The 21,201-nt window shown below is 45.6% G+C and overlaps 1 protein-coding gene across 1 annotated transcript in view; it reads left to right on the top strand.

The window, feature by feature from the left end:
* The first annotated feature begins 1,445 nt into the window (after positions 1 to 1,445).
* Positions 1,446 to 21,201, top strand: part of LOC147750562 (uncharacterized) — a 245,567-nt gene continuing 225,811 nt past the window's right edge. Inside the window, exons 1-3 of the mRNA XM_086929621.1 lie at positions 1,446 to 1,612; positions 3,371 to 3,497; positions 17,628 to 17,741. Of these exons, the coding sequence (XP_086785747.1) occupies positions 1,589 to 1,612; positions 3,371 to 3,497; positions 17,628 to 17,741 (265 nt within the window). The 5' untranslated portion in view covers positions 1,446 to 1,588. The remainder of the gene's footprint in view (positions 1,613 to 3,370; positions 3,498 to 17,627; positions 17,742 to 21,201) is intronic.

A 21,201-nucleotide genomic window follows, 5' to 3' on the forward strand; every position in this document is an offset into this window, starting at 1 on the left:
CCAGCCACGGCGTTTCCGGTCTACCCTCGCAGGTGACTGGGATATCGAGAGAGACCCCTGAAGGAGATACCAATCCTCCATCATTCTATTCAGAGGTATGGTGTTGACTAAACCCTTAGACGAGAATTCTTGAAACAAACCTTGGCAAAACCAACTTAACTTTAAGCTACTTACTTACTCCCCTTTCACGTGTTAAACTTAGGTCAGGCACACTGGGGTAGGCTTAGTTAGAAGCACCAGTTGAGTATGTTAGCCTAATGTATATATGACTGTATATATGTTTTATTACTTTTAAACCATTGTATGGCTAAGAAACCATATCAATGCTTTTACAGTTCTATTTCGCAATACTTATCTTACTGTACGTACTTTTTATAATAACAATTATTGCAATTGTGGCAATACATTTCTCTTGTACGAGAAGAAAGACTGTTCAATAAATGTTAACCCTTTATTGACAAACGCCCGTCTCTCTATTCTCTACATCTCGTGAAAGTAAACTGCACTAGACTGACTGAGTGAAATACATGTCTATTGTTTCACACGACCCTAGAGATTGACTCTTGATCTGAGGAGCAAAGTTGTCATGTTGCACGGTTGTTGGAAAGCTGAATCCCTTCTTGTCTGTGCCAAGGAAGCTGATCACTTCCTATGCAGAGAAGAAAGTTTCCAGTGACCTCTGAGCTAGTTGGTAACACAACCCAATTAAGTTTAGCATAGTCAGTGGAGGCCTGGAATATCCGCAGTTCCACGTCGATACTACTGTTTATGTTATTCCAATGCGCAGGGCCTAGTGGGAAACTAGGAACTACACTACAATTTCAGAGACTTTGAGACTTTGAACTGGGGGAATGTTAAGTCTTAGGGACTTGGTGGACTTAATTCAATGTGTGTAAAAAGGGGAGATATGTAGAGTCGCGCTCTAGTCTTCGCGGTTGCGTCATGACGCAACACAAGAAGACGCCAGTTGCGGAGCGAGTGCGCATGAGCGCCAGATGGAGTGTCAGCGCGAAAGGTCGCTCGGCGCTCTCCCTGCAAGAGAAGAGATAATAAAGAAATCTTTCCCCCTATAAATCTGGGTCCGTCTCCTCATTGCTCCACACGATAGGAGCATCATCATTCATCATTCATCATTACAGGGCAGAGACGCCTTTTCTTGCTGGAGAAAGAAGAATATCCTGCTGGATATCCACACTTACTAAATTGCACAACCCCCACGTAAAGGAAGTAAACCCTGCCTATGTGTGGCTTCCGTCCGACAGGAAGTAATTGACGCGCCGGTGGCACGCATGCGCAAAGCACACGTTCGGCGAATGGAAGGCAGCCATTCTTCTCTCTCCGAAAAGCACGTTGTCGTCAGAGTGAGCAGCGTCTCTCCTCCGAGCAACCTCATTTATGCACAATAAACACTAGTCTTTAATGAGACAGAAGATGAACAGTGTCTCTCCAGTGAACGAATGCTTCACTCAGTGAGAAGTATCTCTTTTCTGAACATCCTCAGTTACCCACAGCCCCCACCCAGAAGCACCAGTGATACATGTAGAGCTACAGAAGGGGTTAAGTGAATCATTTAAAACACAGACAAGAAATGCCCCCGCAGGGATCAGGTCAGGTGAGTCCTTCTAGGCGACAGATTGTGGGGTTTATAGGTGGACAAGTATTGCACGTACGTACATGTCTTCATTACTGCACAACAGATCATGGTATCTCTTCATAAGTAGCATCGTAACCCATGATGTTGTATGGAATCAGGTTTTTTTGTTTTATATATTTATGTAATCTATATATATTTGCTCATGAAACCAGCGATGTCTCGTATTTCTAGGTCTAGATTAGAATATTTTGATTTTGTGCATGAGGCGAGTGAAGACTAGGGTCCAATGTCAGTTTAACACATTTTATGGGCAGGTCAGGCATCATCAATAGTTTTGTATTTGTGTTACCTGGACTGTGTGCTGTAATTTGTCCGTGTTTGGGAGCTGCTTGGTAGAAGTTGAAATTGGCAGAATCTGGTTGTGGCTTAATTTTCCTGCAAACTGGAAATATTTTTAGGTGACATTCCCGATAAATGTTTTCATTCAACTGACAGTTGCTTTTGTTTGGATTCCTGGGGACTTACTGCAAGGTTTCAGCCTTCTGAAAGAATTGATAAAAACAGTGTCTTCAAGCCTGTTGAAGTGTGACTCTTCATAAGTTTTATTAGTAAGCATTTCCAAGAATAAAATATAGAAACTAGATTGTTAGGGTTGGAAGGTGTATGAAAAAATAATATGTCTGCACAGAAACTAACTGAACAGATCCTTCAGTTGTGAAGATATGGTCTAAAAAAGACACACAACAGCCAGTATTTTAGAATTTCACATGTACGTAGTGACATGCTTCCTGAAACAGTACCAACAAGGAGAGGGTGTAACTGTGGACTTTCGGGCTCAATAGTTTATTTATGCTGTCAGGAAACCATGCACTATTAGACTGTCGAATGCCATTCACTTAGTGAGACGTTATTTCATTGGAGAATGCACAGCAAAACGGCTGTCAGAAAACACTGAGATGTTTATATCCATGAATGAGTAAGATTCACATCTTCTACATGTATTTGCTGTGAGGATAAAATATTCATGTCGACGGATTTAACTGATATAGTCACTTTAGAAAACTCTGTAATCAAATAATCGATTATCTGTTCATAGTTTAGTTAACAAATAAATAGAATTCCTAACATACATAGTGAATCGTGTGGACGCTGTTTCTTTTAAATGATTATGATAATGTTCATATGTAGGGTATAGGAAACATATTTGCCAATTACCTTATCCAGCACCTAGATTACAGTTTAATTTCATTATTTTCTAGAAAGAAATTGCAGTTTCTGTATAATTATATTTCTAATGTGTTTATGGTATTATGCTCACACCCCTTTCCTCCACAGTAAAATAGTAAAAGAGCCCAGGTCGACTCAGCCTCAGGAAACCGGAATACTGAGAGCCCCTTCCTTACCTGTTTATTTACGGTGCATTATCATATGTATTATAAGAAAAGAGAAAGCTGTCTTTGAAACGATACTCTAGGGATGCTGCACAGAGCCAAGTTTGTAGTTTGGAGGGAACAAGTCAGATGTTAGTTGTGGCTAATGGTTTTAGAGACAAAAAAGCAAGGATAGAATCATACCTAATATAACAAATGTTTATTTAAAAAACCCCACAAAAAACAATGTTAAGAGTTAATGAGAAACACATTGACATTTTTTATCTCATAATATAATTTTAAGTTTGGCACGTGTTTCTTCAATGAAGGTGTACACAAATAAAATTACGTCTGCACGTCACCACTCTTGTTATGGCGTTTTTAAGTATAATACTTGCTCTTCTAGGCACCAGTTGCATTTTGCGATGTTGCTGCACATTTCACCGAGGAGGAGTGGGAGCTTTTACATGAATGGCAGAAGGAACTTTACAGGAACGTGATGAAGGAAATTCACCAGGCCTTGAAATCACTTGGTGAAGTTACATGTCTTTGTTTATTTATTTTTGTGTTGTTGGAGGGTGGTACTTGACTCATTCTCTGTAAAAAAAGAATATTTAAAAAAGCTCTGTCATCAGTAATGTGAGTAGTCCTGATCCTCCGTTGTCACGGTTTTACATTTCAGCTCCAAGTCCTCATCCACTAAGGCAAGTAAATCTACCTCCTGATCCTCTTTTTTTTTAAAGATCGCATTTCCCTTAAACCTACACATTAATGGATTGGTAACGTTTTTTAATGAAACTATTCCACACAAGGCTTATAATAAAATAGAGCAAGGCCTCACCTGAAATTCCATCGGTACTATGGAGTTCTGTACGAGGGAGCTGACAGGTCATTGGGAGGAGGAAAATCAAAAACTGAGAAGAGAAAGACTTTAGCCCAGAGTGATGACAATACAGTAAGTAATTGAAAATGTACCTCTATGTCCATATACTTTGTATGTATAGGAATCTTCACAACCACTACCTGGTTACAAAGCAGTCTAGTGCTGCAATTGGGTGAGGGTAGAACTAAGGAGGCTGAGTGCTGTTATTTAAGTAATGTGTATTTGTAAATAAAGTGCATTATCACCTGTGAGAATATCCTGGTGCTGAGCAGGTGTGTGTGCTTAGCTCACCCTAGGGTACATTGGTTAATCGAAAAGCCAGATCTTCAGCTTTTTGCTGGATTCTTGAGAGGAGGAGGCTCCGATGTGGAGTGGGAGGCTGTTCCATGCTTTAGGAGTCATTTAAGAGAACGCCCATCCTCCTGATCTGGTTCTGTGTATGCGTAGGATGTGTGCAAGTAGCAATGCTGCAGACAGGTGGTGCTTGGGGGGGTTGATGGATGGAGATGCAGCTGTTCAGGTTTTTGTTGTTTAACTTGTGTAGAGCCTTGAATGTGTGTGAGGAATTTGAAATGAGCGTGTTTGTGTATTTGGAGCCAGTGAAGCTCCCCAAGGTGTGGTGAGATGTGAATTCCATGTGTAAGGTTGAAGATCAGTCTGGCTGCTGAGTTCTGGATGGTTTTTAGTCTTCTGATGTGTTGATTGGTGATCCCGATGTAGAGGATGTTGCTGTAGTCCAACTTTCTGGTGACTAGGGAGTGATTGCCTCTTTTTCTAGAGTAGCTTGAGGGCCATTTGAAGATCTTCTTCAGCATTTTCAGGGTGTGGAAACAAGAATCAGTGACTGCGTTGACTTGTGCCATTATGTACAGTTTGATATAAATGATTATGCCAAGGTTCCTGGTATGGGTGTGGTTCCGAGTTCAGCCACCCGTTGGAGTCCCCATGGCTTGGTGTTCTTGCCATTGAAATCTGGGATGCAGGCAGGACAAGGGGCCCAACCAGCTCAGGTCCTTCATCTGGAGGGAGGGTGTTTTTTTATCACAGTCCTTGCAGATATGAGGACGTGCAAAGAAGTGAACAAGAATAGACTCATCTGCCCCAGTGTATTTATGGTACATTCCAACTCCAATCTCTTCATAAATTAATAAAGACCATTTAACCCTTTTATAATTTTTGTAGGACTTTTGATAAAAAGCTATAAGCAGTAAAATATTCAGCACCAGGGGGCACTATCAGCTATATTTGCAATTTTAGGTAGGTCTGATGTTACCAGATTAGTCACCATCCTTTGCTTTTACCCAGTACTCTGCTTTTGAATCCTCTGTGTTCCTCTGCCCTAAGTGCCCGGCTGTGTGTATCTGGTATCCTGACTTTTTATTTTGGCCCTGGCATTACGCTAATTTAAGCATATGCAAAGGCCTGTCCCCAACTATGAAAGGTCCTGGACTGAAGGGGTGCACCATGCGTGCCCTCTTTTGCGACAAAACTACTGTCATTAGTTGCAATGCTTTTGTTTGTAGCCTAGACTCTAGAGGGGTATATGGGCTCAACCCTTTCGCGTTTTGGTTCCTGAGATAGCACCCGGTTGGGTGTACAGTGTTCTTACTTAAAAAACACACTATGAATAAAAGAAATATAGTGTGTAAAAGTATAAATACCTGTATCAGGATATCAAGGTTTTTTCTTAATTTAAGATACCTAGAAAGACACACATGTACTTTTTTACCACATGATATTAGCGTGTCAGAACCATACTCAGTTATATAGAAGAACACATTTCCAAATTACTAACCAGTCCTTCCCTGTTAAGTGACAGCAATGATACAGTTGCAAACACCAAATTAGACAACATCCTATGTGGCAAGACAATCAGTGACACATGAAAAACTACTTGACGAAGTCAACACACAGATCTCTGAATTTATAACATTTACTATAAACCAAAAAAACACCAAAAATTGCCAAAGATGTAAAAAAACTACAACATCAAAGCCACTTAACCATAGCTAAAGGAAGACTTTGTCACTGCTAAAACATCTAATAATCACAACATTCCAAGCCATGGCAGATCATAGAGTAGAATCATAACGTTCTCCTAGACCTCTTCAGACTCTTGTATAGAGACACATGAGGCTGTAACAAACAACAACCAGTCTACTTCACATTCAGATCAGTCGATTTTTGTTAGGAAGAGGGAGATGAAACATGAGAGGATACAGAGGCAGGTGAAAAGGAAGAGCCCCATACCCCAGGGAACTACTAACCAACAGGAAAGTGTACAGTTGGCTACTCCTATTGAAAACCCAGTTTACAACCTTTCACCACATACCTTGACTGAGGCTGAACAATCCCTTCTCAGCAAAGGCGTGCCCTTTGTACATTCTACCACGCAAGATCCCACCCAATCTAAAATTGAAATGTTACAATTTCCAAGAAAGATATGATTACAGATCTATTTTTCTAACGGGGATTTCTGGAGAGAATAAAGCAAAACTGGTTTGAAGAACACAAGTTTTTGCTCTCCCACTACAGAAATGCCTCCTCAGTTGATGGTTTTCGAAGAAACCATTCTTTGGGCGGTTGATCAGTTGCACCAAAAACACCTGTTTGAGCCCAAGAACCTTTCATACGATGAAACACAGACATTAAAATCCTTGCCATGCAACCCCCAGATTACAGCCAAACCCCCCAACAAATGCAGAGGAATTGTAGTGATGGACAGTGAGAAATACGATAGAGAAGTACTATGACAACTTAACAATAAGGAACACTATTGTCCACTCTCACAAAACCCAACCACAGAATTAAAACATCAGATACTGTCCATTACAGAAGAGGCCCTAGCGGACAATTGGATCAGTAACAAAGACCTTGACTTACTCAATAAAAAATACCCCGGGTTCCAATAATGTATGTACTGCTAAAGTTTCACAAACACTTACAGAAGCCTCAGGGGCGCATGATCATTCCGGGATGTGGATAATTACTTGAGCCTATTTCTCAATGTATTGATTTTTTCTTAAACCATCGGCTCAAGAGACCACATCATACATAAGAGATTCCATGGACTTCATCATTAAATACGAGGCCATAACTTTTGCCACAGATAACGAGATTCTGGTAACAATGGACATGAAGTCCCTCTATACTAACATCCCCCAAGATGAAGCCCTGGCAGTTATGGAAAATGTCTTGGCCAAAAGATCTCAGCCTATAACAGTCCCGACCAATTTTCTCTTCTCACTTGCCTCTTTGTGCCTTTGCTTTCAAGAACGATCTATACTTACAAGTGAAAGGAATAGCTATGGGTTGTGCATTTGCCCCGGAGATAGCCAATATCTTCTAAAGACAAATTGATTTATGGCATTGATAACATATACATTGTCAACATCAAATCTTGGCATAGGTATATAGACATCTTCTTGATCTGGCAGGGTTCAGAGTCTAAATTAAACAACTCCCACGGATGGCTGATTGACAGGTCACCGGACCTCCATTTCACGATGACAAAAAGTAAAGAGAGATTAAAATGTTAGACCTGTGGATTACAACAGAGTGCAGCCAGATATACACTGATCTCTATACCAAACCCACTGACCGCTATACTCTCCTACATTATAGAAGCAACCATCGCTCAAAGATTACCTCCTCTGTGGTCAGTTTCTACGTATAGGTAGAAACTGTAGCCACGAAGATTACTTTGCGAATGGTGACATTTTCTGTCAGGTGTATCCTAAGAAATTGGTGAAAATGCTCTCAAAAGAGCATGGTTTACACCTAGAGAAAGTCTTTTAGTACCTAAAGCCAAAGACAACAGCATCACCCTGACCTGCCTATTAACATTTTCCACCATTGTTTTTTAAAAACAGGTTTAATTGAGTTTTTATAGGTAACAAATCAGGAAATAGGCACATAGACAATGCAGCATCTAAGTAATTAAAATTAGCTTTTTAGGCTAGCGCACGGTCATAAATCATCAGATCAATGAGATCATCTTCTGAGCAGCTGCAGTGCCTGCCTGCCCTATTTAACTGAAAACTGCAGCCTCACAGTCTGTAACCGGTTAGTGCCCTTTAATTTCTGGTGCTTTGTAGCAGTTTTAAGATCTTCTTAGAATTTCTCATTGCTCAAATGGGTGTAATTTCTGATATTCATATATTTCTCCTGTCTTCAATGCTTGATTTTGCTCGCGAGAAAGTGTCACTCTTAGTTGTTGATATGCCACTCATAATTACACTGAAATTATGAAAATGTCACAGATGGCAATCTGAAACCTTGGAAGTTATGGCGATGCGAAATCTGGGGTGCTAAATTGGCTACCTAATCTGCATTAATTACTGGGAACACATCACCCATCGCCAGGGCACATTCGTAATATTCAAGGCATAGAGAGCCATTGAGCAGATGTGTCCAATGGGAGAGGATGTGGCATTATTGCCAGAGCTGCTGACTTGGGAACCAGCTTCAAGTCTCGACATAGGCTCAACATCTTGTGATTCCAGGTAAATCACTGCATGTGCCTGTGCTAAAAAAAAAACATGGAGGCAACCTTCTGCAATGTAACTGATGCTCATGTAAATAGCTACAATACCTGCCAGCCGAGTTTTTGCCAGGCAAGACAGCAAAAAATGTTTTAAAATGTACAATGTTGAATTGGAAAACCAGCACTTGCATAACAGCTTGACCGGTGCTCATGTAAAGAGCTACAATACGTGCTTGCAAGTTGGATCTGTACAAGTCTGCCCCCAGCCCCCTTAAAAAAACAAAGCCAACAAGGGCAAGCAACAAGGAAGGAACAAATGGTGGCGTGCCTGTAGGCGCACAGGATTTCCATAAGTATAAAAATAGTCCCAGACATACATAACAATGGCCAATGCGATGTTTCGCAGTAGTTGGCCCCGGGAGGGCTAATCACCGGAAGAGCCATGACTTATGAATACTGTTGACAAATGGGGAGCATGCAAAATCGAGAGACAATCGTGCAACCTTTCATAGTCTCTGTAGCATTAATCAAGGACAGTTACCTCTTTTGATTAATATATGCATATATGATATCCAATGCTTGCTCTCTCCAAGATGGTGTCTGATCTCTTCACCGCTATATCTGGCCTTTCGATCCATATATACATATATGACATCTTATCCTTGCTCTCTTCAAGATTGTGCTTGATCTCTTCACCACCAGACTAGACCTTTAGCTTTCATGTCAAAGGATGCCAAACCTATCCCATATGAGGCCTGGGTAATGCCTTCACCCCTCGCCAAACACTCAGGATCCCAGAATATTCATTCAATCCGGGTTAAGTCACAACTTTCCCATGTCCCTCCAGAGGTCCTGTGCTTTCCATTCACCATGCCAAGATGTCAAACAATGCTCCAGCACAGCACCACGTGACAGTGCAGCCCCAGCCACACCACACTGCGTCTCAGCTCACCATTATATGCAAGGTGCATCAAAAGCACCTGAGGTACGTGGACGCAACCCGTATGGCACTATGGCCCTACGGAGGTGACCACATGTCTCGTTGCCGCTATCCAGAAGTACCTAACTCTGGTATACAGCTCTTCCAGTCCATGAGTTATGTTCTCCCTACAATATTCATAGCTCTTTAGTGATTTGTTGTGCTATGTCTGATAACCTAGCCATATCCAGTTTTAGGGATTTCTTTTGCTACTGTGACCGGACCTACCAGCCCCAGTGAGAGCCCTGCCTTACTAGATGGTCCCTGCCAATGCAAGCAGGAAGACATTGGGTAAGCTCCACCCATGACACATTGGTAGATATTAAATATACCCTCTGAACCCACAATGTCCGGCCCCAATTTAACACTCTGGGCCTCTTGGCATGCTGTTTTCACACATGCTGTTTGCCCAGTGAGATACCTTAACAGTTTTACACCATTTGTGCAGATAAACAGCCACCGCATGAGCACCATACACATGACGGCTATGCACTGCATCAGAGGTTTTTAAGGTTTCTATTTTTCTTTGCATGCCACTGAACAATTAATTTTTATTGATGCATCATTACCTCCCGTCCCTCCCTCGCCTTCCTTCCATACAATTGAGGCTCCGCCTCCCACCCAGACCCACCCCCAGCATAAAAACTCTGCCCGCCCCCTCCTCCACCTGTTTTTTTTTGTCTCCCTAGTGGGACTTACCTTCAGTTCCTCCCTGTGGCGGTGCCGGGGAGTCTTCGTGCTGGTTCTCTGCGGCGACGGTGTCCTCTGCAGCGTTCTCCTGGCTGTGTCTCCTCTCCTCGTCTCCCTCGTGGTTTGGGGGCGGAGCGGTGACTCGGGAAGCCGCAGCGTTGTTGGGCGGTCCTCCTGTGGCTGGGGCTGTGTTTCCGGGTCGGGCTGTCATGGATGCCTCCTCCCGGACTACACTCTTCTGGAAGACCTGGTAGGACGGGTTGCTGCCCGTTTTTTGTTTTTGTTTTTTGCATTTACTGGTAAATGAAAGGAAATGTAATGAGGGTAGGGCCAGTTTTTTTTGGCGGGTTTTCTGGCCGGGGCTGTCATTGGTTCCCGGTTGTGATTTTTTCCTTCATTTGGCAGCGTGGGGTTTTCTGCTCCTTTTGTGCTTCTGCCATGGGTCGCAAGCGGGCGTTTAAGCGGAACCATGTGGTGTCTTCTTCCTCTTCCTCCTCGCCTGAGGTCTCTCCTGTTCCCTCCAAGCGCCCTCGGTGTCGGGGCCTTTCTGGGGGTGATGTGCCTCTCATGTCCAAGGAGGAGGTGCAGGGCATGATTGAGGCGGCTGTGTCTAAGGCTCTCCAGGCTCGTCCGGTGCCTGCGGCTTCTTCTCGTCCACGCTCACTGGATCCTGCGAGGGAGGTTTCCTTGTCGGATGATGAGGGTCCTTCTACCTCCTCGGGTGGGAAGTTTATCTCCAGGGAGGAGAGATGGGATATTCTGGCTCATGTGCGGGACAATTTGGGGTTCCCTCCTTTCCAGCTGGAGGCGGATGGGAATCTCTTTCCTCAGTATGCTTCTCCATCCAGGTTGGGCATGCCTTTTCAGGGTCCGGTCAAGGACATGGTACTGAGGGAGTGGCGTGAGGTTGATAAGTTGCAGGTCCCTCGCTTCCTTCAGAAACTTTACCTTTTGGAGGGGGAGGACCCCTTGCCTCACAATTTGAAGCTGGACTCTATCCTGGCCACTCTGATTGGCAAGACTGCTATTCAGCCTGAGGACTGTACCCCGGCGGATGCTACTGATAAGAAGGTGGATTCTGGCCTTAAACGCTCCTTTGCTGCTGGGAACCTGGCGCTGAGGGCTAGCCTTTTCTCTGCCTACTCTGCGCAGTCTTTGGTTCAGGATTTCGAGAAATTGGCTGCGGCGGTTCAGGAGGGCTCTGAGTGCTCTGACCTCCTGGCTGCTATGGAACAGCAGGCTAGGCTATTGGCGGACATTTCGTCGGATGTTATAAAGTCTTCGGCTATGTCCACTGGGGCTTTGGTGGCAGCTCGTCGTTCCCTCTGGCTCCGGTCCTGGAAGGCTGATCCTGGGGAGAAGGCGGCTCTGTTGAAATTGCCTTTTGATGGACTGGCTCTGTTTGGGGACCAATTGCCTGCCATGATTTCGAAGGCTTTCAAGGAGCGGAAGCATGCCTTGCCGTATAAGGGCGGGGCGGCTCCATCTGGTAAGCCTTGGAGTAGGGCCCCTCGGTCTTCCCCGAAGCGTGATTCTCGTCAATCTTTCCGCAGGCGGCGCTTTCAGCCCCGTTTTTCTCCCAGGCACGCTGCCTCCGCTCCTAAGGGCCCTGCCAAGAAGGGTCCCTGACAACTACTGTCTGGCCGGTTCCCTGCCGGTGGGGGGTCGTCTTCGGCAGTTTCTTCCTCGTTGGCAGCAGGACGTTTCGGATGGCTGGGTCCTGGACACTGTGGGTCGTGGGTACGTGATAGACTTCCTGCAGGTTCCGCCGGATTCTGGGGTTCGGCTGACTCCTCTGCCTGTCTCCGGTCCCCGCAGGGTGGCTCTGCTGGACGGGGTGTCCTGTTTGCTTGCCAAGGCTGCCATCTGCCTTTTCCTGTCGAGGAGGTGGGGACGGGGACCTACTCCATTCTGTTTCTGGTTCAGAAGGTGACCGGGGGCTTTCGGCCTGTCCTCAATCTCAAGTGGGTCAACGCCTGGGTTCGGCCCGTACACTTCCGTATGTTGACCCTTCAGGCCATCATTCCTTTGGTTCAGCCTGGCGACTTCCTGGCCTCCATGGATCTCGAGGACGCTTATCTCCACGTCCCGGTTGCCGCTGCTTCTCAGCGTTTCCTGAGGTTCGCTGTGGGAGACGCCCATTTTCAGTTTTGCGTTCTTCCCTTCGGCCTCAGGTCTGCGCCCAGGGTTTTCACGAAGGTCCTGGCGCCTCTCGTGGCTCTCCTTCATGCAGAAGGGGTTTTCATTCATCCATATCTCGACGACCTCTTGCTGCATGCTGCGGGGGAGTCTCTTTTGCTCTCTCACATCGGGAGGGCCTTGGAGGTTCTTCAGGGACACGGATTTTTGGTGAACTGGGGAAAGTCTTCTTTGGTCCCGTCTCAGGACTTGGTGTTCATCGGGGCTCGTTTTCAGACTTTGCTCGGCCATGTTACCTTGTCCGACAAGCGCCTGGTGTCTCTTCAGTCGCAGGTTCGGGCCTTGATGTCCCGGGAGGCTTCTCCGGCGGTCCAGTGGCTGCGGGTGCAGGGACACATGGCTTCCGTGGTGTTTTTGGTTCCATGGGCTCGTTTTCATCTCCTCCGCCTGGCCAATTGGATCCTGTTGGGTTGGTCTCCTGGGTCTCAGAGTCTGTTGTCCCTGCTGCCCATGACGGACCGGATCCGGAAGGAGCTTTCCTGGTGGCTCTGCCGCCAACACCTCCTGGCGGGGGTTTCTCTGACTCCCCCGGCTCCGCTTGTGGTGACTACGGACGCCAGCCTGTCCGGGTGGGGTGCTTGGCTGGGGTCGGAGCAGGTTCGGGGGTTCTGGTCTCTGCTGGATTCCCGGAGGTCCTCGAACTGGCGGGAGCTGAGGGCGATTGTGCTTGCCCTGGTGCACTTTCAGGACTCTTTGAGGGGGCATTGGGTGTTGGTTCAGACGGACAATCTGGTGGCGAAGTCCTATGTCAACCGTCAAGGGGGGACCCGGTCCAGGTCCTTGAACTTGATTGCCAGCGTCCTCTTTCGGTGGGCTCAGGTCTGGGTGCTGGGTCTGTCGGCTCTCTACATTCGGGGGGTGGACAATGTGAGGGCGGATCTGTTGTGCAGGGCCATTCCGTCGTCTCGGGATTTCTCTCTCCTTCCCGGTGTGTTCCTCCAGTTGGTGGGTCGTTGGGGCCTCCCTGTGGTGGACCTGTTTGCGGATCTGGGGAATGCCAAGGTGGTGCAGTTCTGTTCTCTGGGCAGGTGTCCCGGTTCTCTGGGGGTCGACGGCTTGACCTGTCCTTGGCCTCGGGGTCTGCTGTATGCCTTCCCTCCCTTTCCGCTGCTTCGGTCCTTTCTGGTGCGGGTCCGGAGGGATTGTGCTCGGGTGTTGTTGGTGGCTCCCTATTGGCCTCGGGCGAATTGGTTTCCTCTCCTGTCCGAGTTGTGTTGCGACCGGGAGTGGGTCCTTCCGGTGGTTCCATCCCCGTTGGAGTTTCCGGCCCTTCCCCTGGATTCTCTCCGGAGGCTGCACCTGACGGCCTGGCTGTTGAGCGGCAGGGCTTAGCTGGGTTGGGGGTTCCTGCCCAGTTGGCGGTTACTTTGCAGGCGTCGCGTAGGTCCTCCACTCTGCTGTCCTATGCCAGGCATTGGCGGGTCTTTTCGGTCTGGTGTGCTGGTAAGGGTGTTGACCCCACGCTTGCTGACCTCTTTTTGGTGATGCAGTTCCTTCAGGATGGGGCTCTTCTGGGGCTGTCGGTGGCTTCTCTGCGGGTGCAGTGGGCGGCTATTCAGGCGTTTAGGGGCTCCTGGCGTAATTTGCAGGATGAGGGGGCTCTGATGCCTCGTTTTTTTCGGGGTCTGTTAAACTTGTTTCCCCGCCCTGTTCGGTCCTTCCCTTCGTGGGATTTGCATCTGGTGTTGGATGTCCTGTCTGGTCCTCCCTTTGAGCCCCTTGAGGGTCTCGAGTTGCGTCTCTTGACTTTTAAAACTTGCTTTTTGGTCGCTATCACCTCTGCGAGGCGCTTGGGGGAGTTGGGGGCCTTGTCTTGCAAGTTTCCTTTTTGTAAAGTCTTTTCGGATCGGGTGGTTCTGGTTCCCGTTCCGTCCTTTGTCCCTAAGGTCAATTCGGCTTTTCACCTCAGTCAGGAGGTGATTTTGCCTGAGTTCTGTCCTGCTCCTTCCTCGGCTGAGGATTCTCGCTTGCATTGTTTGGATGTCCGACGGGCCTTACTGTGGTACCTCCATGTTGTTGAGTCCTTCCGGGTGGGGGACTCTTTGTTTGTTAACTTTGGGCCAGCTCGGAAAGGGGTTAAGCCTTCCACGGCCTCTTTGAGTCGTTGGATTAGGTCCACGGTCTTGCTGGCTTACCATCTTAAGGGTGTGGTTCCTCCTGTGGGGGTTCAGGGGCGTTCCACTCGCAGTATGGCTGCTACGGTGGCTGAGTTGCATGGGGCTTCTGTGGTGGAGATTTGTAGGGCGGCGACTTGGTCTTCTCCGTCTACTTTTGTCCGCCACTATCGAATTGCGAGTCTGGAACGTTTGGATAATGTTCTGGGCCACAGGGTCTTGTCCTCTATGCAGGACCAGGGATGTTGATCTGCTGTGTTTTGGGCACTGTATTAAATTTGGTGTTCTTTATCACTCAGTTGTCCGTCTCTGTTTTATTCTGCTTGCTATGTCCTCAATTGTATGGAAGGAAGGCGAGGGAGGGACGGGAGGTAATGCTTCCATTTCTAACGATAATGGCATTACTCCTAGTCCTACTCCCTCGCCTTCCTTCGAGGACCCTCCCTCCCTCCCGGTGCGGTTCAACTGAGTGCTAGCTCGGCTTGTTTACGTACAGGTGGAGGAGGGGGCGGGCAGAGTTTTTATGCTGGGGGTGGGTCTGGGTGGGAGGCGGAGCCTCAATTGTATGGAAGGAAAGCGAGGGAGTAGGACTAGGAGTAATGCCATTATCGTTAGAAATGGAAGCATTCATGCTTTTGATCTGAGAATGGGTCATTGTAACCCCCTGACAATATTGTTTTAATATATTCCCTTTAAGTGAATGTACATACCCTTGCTCATTCCTGAAGGGGCCTTGAACATACGGGCTGAAACACGTTGCCCACAACACAAGGAGCCCACCGGACAAGACCTTTAAGAGAGACAATTTGATTGAAGATAATTGCATATCAGAGACATTGGATATATAACTCGTTGAGCCTGTCCTCCTCTGGGTGGTCTACCTACTGACAGTAGAAAGCCCAAAAAAACAGAATTGGCTGTCATTATCAAAAACATATTGCTTTGGCAAGCATTGTGCAACATTTAAGTGATAAATGATTTTCTATAAAAAAATAGATTCTATTTGCACAAGTATTCTATTTTTGATTTAAGATAGATGTATAGGTTTCAGCATCAACATGTGTAGTGCCTTATATGATAAACAGAACACATGATACGATATCCAGGTTATATATAAAAGTTGTTGAAAGTATTTTAGTAGGATTATAATGATCCTGCTGATAACAATTGAAGTGTTAATATCAGCTGATGTATGCTTTAGAACTTATCCTGCTAGAGCTGTTTGCATTTTGTATGATTTTAGTACAGTGGTGGCATCATATTTTGTTTAAAGAAAGATCACCAGTATGACCAGACCTTTTGAACTGGCTCACTAGAGTGGAGGCCTACTCTCCCACGTATGTAAAGTTGTGATTCTTTGTGCTTGCCCAATCCTTCGTCCTATCATCCCACTTGCGTCTTAGTGTGTGTAGCTCCTGCGGAACATACTTGATGTGTTTAAGTGAGCCAGAGTAATGGAGGCCAATGGGATTAATTTTGGCCTTGAATGTGAAGGAAGTTGAGGACTGTGCTTCCAGACAACGGAAGTGTATTGCTCACATTCCTGTACTGGTGGGAGAAGATATAGACACTGAAGTGAGAGGCATGGAGACAAGACCCCTTTAGATATTTTATGAGGCCTTTCCGTTAGCAAGTAACTGCTGATTAATTGTCCTGAACACTGCAATTTGATGGAAGGTAGGGATTATGGACGGAACTGCAAAGTCTGTGTGAAAGGTGAGGTAACAGTTAGGATAGGCCGGACTTATCTTTGCCTAATTGCTCCTTCAATTAGGCTGATGACAGCCAGGTGCTTGTGTTGTGGGTGCTTTAGGGTGGAGACAAGCCTTGCTGTGAGTAGCATCACTCTACACAGCGGCTGTGTCTGGAAAACAGGCCGGAAATTACACTTGAAAGAAGACCTAACCCAAACTAGTTCTACAGTTTAAGAAAGTGGATCCAAATTTCCTGTCTGTCAGCGGTGAATAAAAGTGGTATCCAAACGACCCCACTTTGTAGGCTAGTTCCAAGTCCTCTATGACCGAGGACTGCTGTGGAACCAGGGGTGGTGTTTGCCTGACAGCCAGTCTCACAGAGGTGAAGAGACATACATTGAAGTCTGTCTGGATCTTTTACTGGAAAAGCTGCATATTTGTCTTAAAGAGCCTAGAAACATACCTGCATGCTGAGAGAGGAAAGGAGCCTGCCTACCCTGAATGAGGAGAGAGAGAGAGGTCCAGCATGTCCCTGGTGGCTGTGGGGTGCCCAGAAGAAGCAGACTTGTCGAATGAGATCCAGGGGGACATTAGAGTTAAAGGGCACCACCCAGACAGATTTTGTTTTTAGGCAGGGGGACTTGCATCTGGTGTATTGCTGAATGGCCCATGCAGGCCTGCATCTGCGAAGGTGCGAGAAGTGCATGTGGGGTTAACTTTGCCGAAGTGCTGAAGTCCCTGTTTGGAGACTTACCTGCTCTGCAGTCGAACCTGGCATGAGCTACAATTGCTGATTATAAGAACCCACGTGGGATTGCACTTACCTGCAGTCTGGCTGGGACTGTGGCTTCGGTGGACTTCTGATCTTCAGGTGATCACAAGGTGAAGGCTGAGCGCACGTGGTGCCGAACGCAACCCAGTGCAAAAGAAGCTCCACTGATGACTGCCGGTACACTGCTGCTCTCCTGAGTGTATGGGTGCGCAGCATCAGGCGAACCTGAAATTATCCTTGGGTACCAAACATCTGAACCCTGATCCCAATATTGCTGTTGTTTCACCCGCCTCTTATGGAGATACATTTTGGTCTGTGGCATGTCCCTTTGGACAACTACACGTTGTTATTTATCTAAATGTTTTGTATAATGCTGACTTGTGATTGAAGCCACTTCATAGCGGTCTAAAAGGGAGACTAAAGAGCAGTTCATGAATAACTCAGTTCCCAACCCACAGAGAGGCCTGCTAGTGTTTGTGTTGAGTTTAAAACGATTAATGGTTACTAAAATGTAAGCTCTATCGAGTTTGATGATTTGAATTTGAGGGTTTGAGGATTTCAGGCTAAACAATACAAAACCTTGCATGAGAAAGCAATACGCCAGAATAAAATGAGTAAAGTGCTAATCTCTGAGCTGGCACCTTCCTCGACCAGGGATCTGGCATTACCCATTCACATCTTTCAGCTTATCCACCCCCACCTGTCTGAACCTCGTTTATTCACAATGAGTTGGACAACATTCAGTAATACTTGCCAATTTTCACCATAGTAAAATGTATGGCGTTTCCTACAGTTTTATGATAAGCTATGTATCTATTATAAGTTTTAGTTGTCTTTACTCAACAGGCCCACTGATTGCCACCTCAGTCTTTTCATTGCGGCCAAAAGAAAAGAACGAGCTGCGCTCCGCACTTCTTCCAGACTTACAGACAGAAGGCAGCAGCGTGAACCCTCCTTCAAGTGAGTATTAGACGCAAAAGTGCTCCATTAAGTAGTGAAAGAAATTATTATTATGTTGTCGTTGGTTGACTTTGTTTTGAATTTCTACATTGGTGCACTTTACAGTTTGCATGGACAGCTTCTTTGAAGAGATTGGGATTTACATCATGTTAGCATCTGTTGCGCCGGTCATTTGGGGTTTCCCTTATTTATTGAAATTTAAGCATCTTTGATTTTCATTTTGGCTATCATCTGAGGCTCACTTCGCCATCCTCTGAAGAGAACTCTACTCGCCTCTCCTTTTTGTAATCCTCTCATACACCTGTAGTGCAGATCAAGTTCCCTTGTTGTCGCTATTAGGGCATCCAGCTTGGACATGTATTGTCAGGTCTTGTGCCTTTAATATCCAGGCATGCCCCAGGCGTACATAGTGTATGGCTCCCCTGCTTTCATAAGACTGGCCTGACTGAGAAGTGCTACGTCTTAACAACTAGGTGATGAAAATGAAAGCTTATTGACGATATCTTGTACTTTCAACTTTTTAATCTATTTACATATTTTCTATGTACTCTCTCTCTCCATACACTGATATGATTTTAGTTAACTACCAGTACATTTATTATTATTTTCATGCATGCCACTACTGGGACAAATGGGCTTTGCTCCTCTATCCATGCCCGCGTAAGCACCAATGACTTGCGAGGAATTGTGGGCCTGATTTAGAGTTTGGCTGATGAGATACTCTGTCACAAACAGGACAGATATCCTGCCTGCCGTATTACAAGTGCATCGTATTCTATGGCACTTGTGATGTAGCTGATGGGATATCCGTTATGTTTGTAAAGGAGTATGCCATTGGCCAAACTGTAAATCAGACACTGAGTGACAAGAAGGAAAAATAGCCATGCACCATGGAAATAAGTAGCTTCCTTTTTGGTTAAACAACACACCCAGTCTTCCTACTTTCTACATCTACAAACATGAGCATTATCACCAATCCACAGGAACACAAATGCAGACACACATATAGAAGGACTGACTTGGTGGACTTTGTTTTGAATTTCTACATTGGTGCACTCAACAGTTTGGCATGGACAGCTTCTTTGAAGAGATTGGAATTCACATCATTTTAGCATCTGTTCCGCTCATTTGGGGTTTCACTTATAATGCACCCACATACACAATCATACACAAGATGCAGTGGAGCAATATCTGAGATGGGGTTGAGATTATGTCTGCCCCAAAATAATACCACTATGTGAGACTATCAGATCGTCTCCAAATGAGATTAGGCCATGGAAATAATAATAAGAGTTATATTGATTACCATATCAGTAATGAGTATGCACATGTCTACGAGGCAATTCGTAGTGGAGCCGAGAGGTTATGTGGAAAATCGCCCCCTGAGGTAATTCAGCTGTGTATTAATTCCTGTAGGGCTGGAAACTCCTTTCCAGCTGAGGTATTTTCACATATCCATCCATTATCTATTTAAAAACTCATCTTTAAATGTTATCCTGCTTGCCTATGGCACATTGACTTTCGCCTATATGGTCAATGTAGGACCTGCTTTTAGCAAAATCTTCATGAACTTCTGTAAGACTTGAAATAGCCAAATAAATTCCATCATTTGTAGCCGAAAGTAGTGGTTTGCACAATATCTAAAACATTGCTTGTAGCCGTGGAAACATGGAAGTACTCTGTAGCTACTACTGGCTAGTCTGCTTCTTTTTCCTTTCAATCCACCTGAGCTCGTGAGTGTGAATTTTTTGTTAGAGGCAAAACTCATCCTTCAGTCTGAGCTCCCTATCTTTCTAAAAAAAAACTCTCTATCTGTGAGGTGGTAAGTAAAAAAATGTGTAAAACAGTAATATTTCCACATTCCCCCTCACCTAAATATTGACTACCATTTTTCTATCGCAAAAGCTTTTTACCTCCAATATGGAAAGCATAGACATATTTTGATTTAAAAAAATGTCATTGATTCCAATTTTTATCACACACTCTCCCACAAAGTTATATACTGCATGAGTACTTTTTTCAGGGATCTCTTAGACACACAGCTACAATCATAGGTCTTCTGGTTGATAACCAGAGTGATTTTTGCACTTTTTAAGTCTCGCCTAAGCAGCGCGCATGCGCTGCGTAGGAAAGAGACCTCTTGAAATCGATACAGCTTTGTAGGCAAAAACGTGCACGTGTTGCATTGATTTTAATGCAACGTGTGCACGTTTGGCGATTCCCTTGCGGGAGCGAGCAGCGCCATATGTTAGCAATTATTGCACTCGCTCCCGCAAGGGAAACGCTGCCTGCTCTCGGCCGCACTTCTCCCCCCCTCCACACCCCCTACTTGCGCGAGGCGGGCGCACACTTGTTTTTCATGGGAGTAAAGGGGTCTTTACCTTGTGACTGAAGAGCGGCAGAAAGGGAGGGTGCCTACAAAGAGACTTCCCAAACTGCCAATGCTCTTTGTTCCCAGAGAATGCTTCATTTATCATTACATCACTTTCAGACGCAGTTTGAAGAGGGAGACTGCATGCTATCCCCTAGAAAGAAACACCATTGTTTATATAAGCTGCACGAAAAGTCGTTTGTGAGGAGCTGCATTCACGGTTCCCTAAAAAACCCAGACATCTCTTTCCTCTTCACATCTTGCAACTAGCTTGCAATAAACAGTGAACTATCCCTTTAGCGTGATTTATTGCAAATATATTCAGCATTTAACTGGCTAAACAGAACTCTGGGCACCTTGAGGGTCACCGTGCATCAACACACACAGGACCCAGAAAGCTAATGAGATTTGTCATTTAGCAAATGAAACGAAGCAGACGAAAAACACGCTCAGTCGCTCGCCAGTGCAACAGTGTCCCTTCACACCACACAACTGACACAACAGCGGCTAAGCAGGCCACTCGTTTCATTCCCAACATGGCGCTCCACATGGCTGCACGCAAGGTAAGGCAAAGGCTATCTGTCAAGCCTGGCAGTTAGGCCCGAGGGGTCAAGTTAGGGAAATCTCCACCCATTCAAGCTATGAGCTCTGTTTTTGTTGACAACAAGTAGGTCATGGTGAGGCGTCCGGGCCCCCAGCTCAGCTGAATGCTTAACGTGGCGCTCCATGAAGGGCCCTGCTTCTTACAGCTATTGAATGAGTACCACGTGCAGAGTGTTGTTGCCTTGCAAAGGAAGAGGCAACCACGCTACTTTTATGAACAGCTTTAAACAATATTTTTTAATCTTATCTCCTGGATGGCGTTTGTGGTTCTTAACAGTACTGCAAACAGGTGTGAATACAGTTTGCTACAATAATTGCACTAGTCCAAATGCCTATATGACCGATAAGTATTTTACAAAGTTTGTTTCTTTTTGTGCGCACCTATGGCACGCCTGGATAATGCCATGTCCCATGTTCTAATTTCTAACAGAGGAGAACGTTTTTTTCATGCACTTGGAGGTGTTCATATATATCTTCAAGTTCATT

The sequence above is a fragment of the Lissotriton vulgaris genome, chromosome 1_1, assembly GCF_964263255.1.
Source record: "Lissotriton vulgaris chromosome 1_1, aLisVul1.2, whole genome shotgun sequence".
Lineage (NCBI taxonomy): Eukaryota > Metazoa > Chordata > Amphibia > Caudata > Salamandridae > Lissotriton > Lissotriton vulgaris.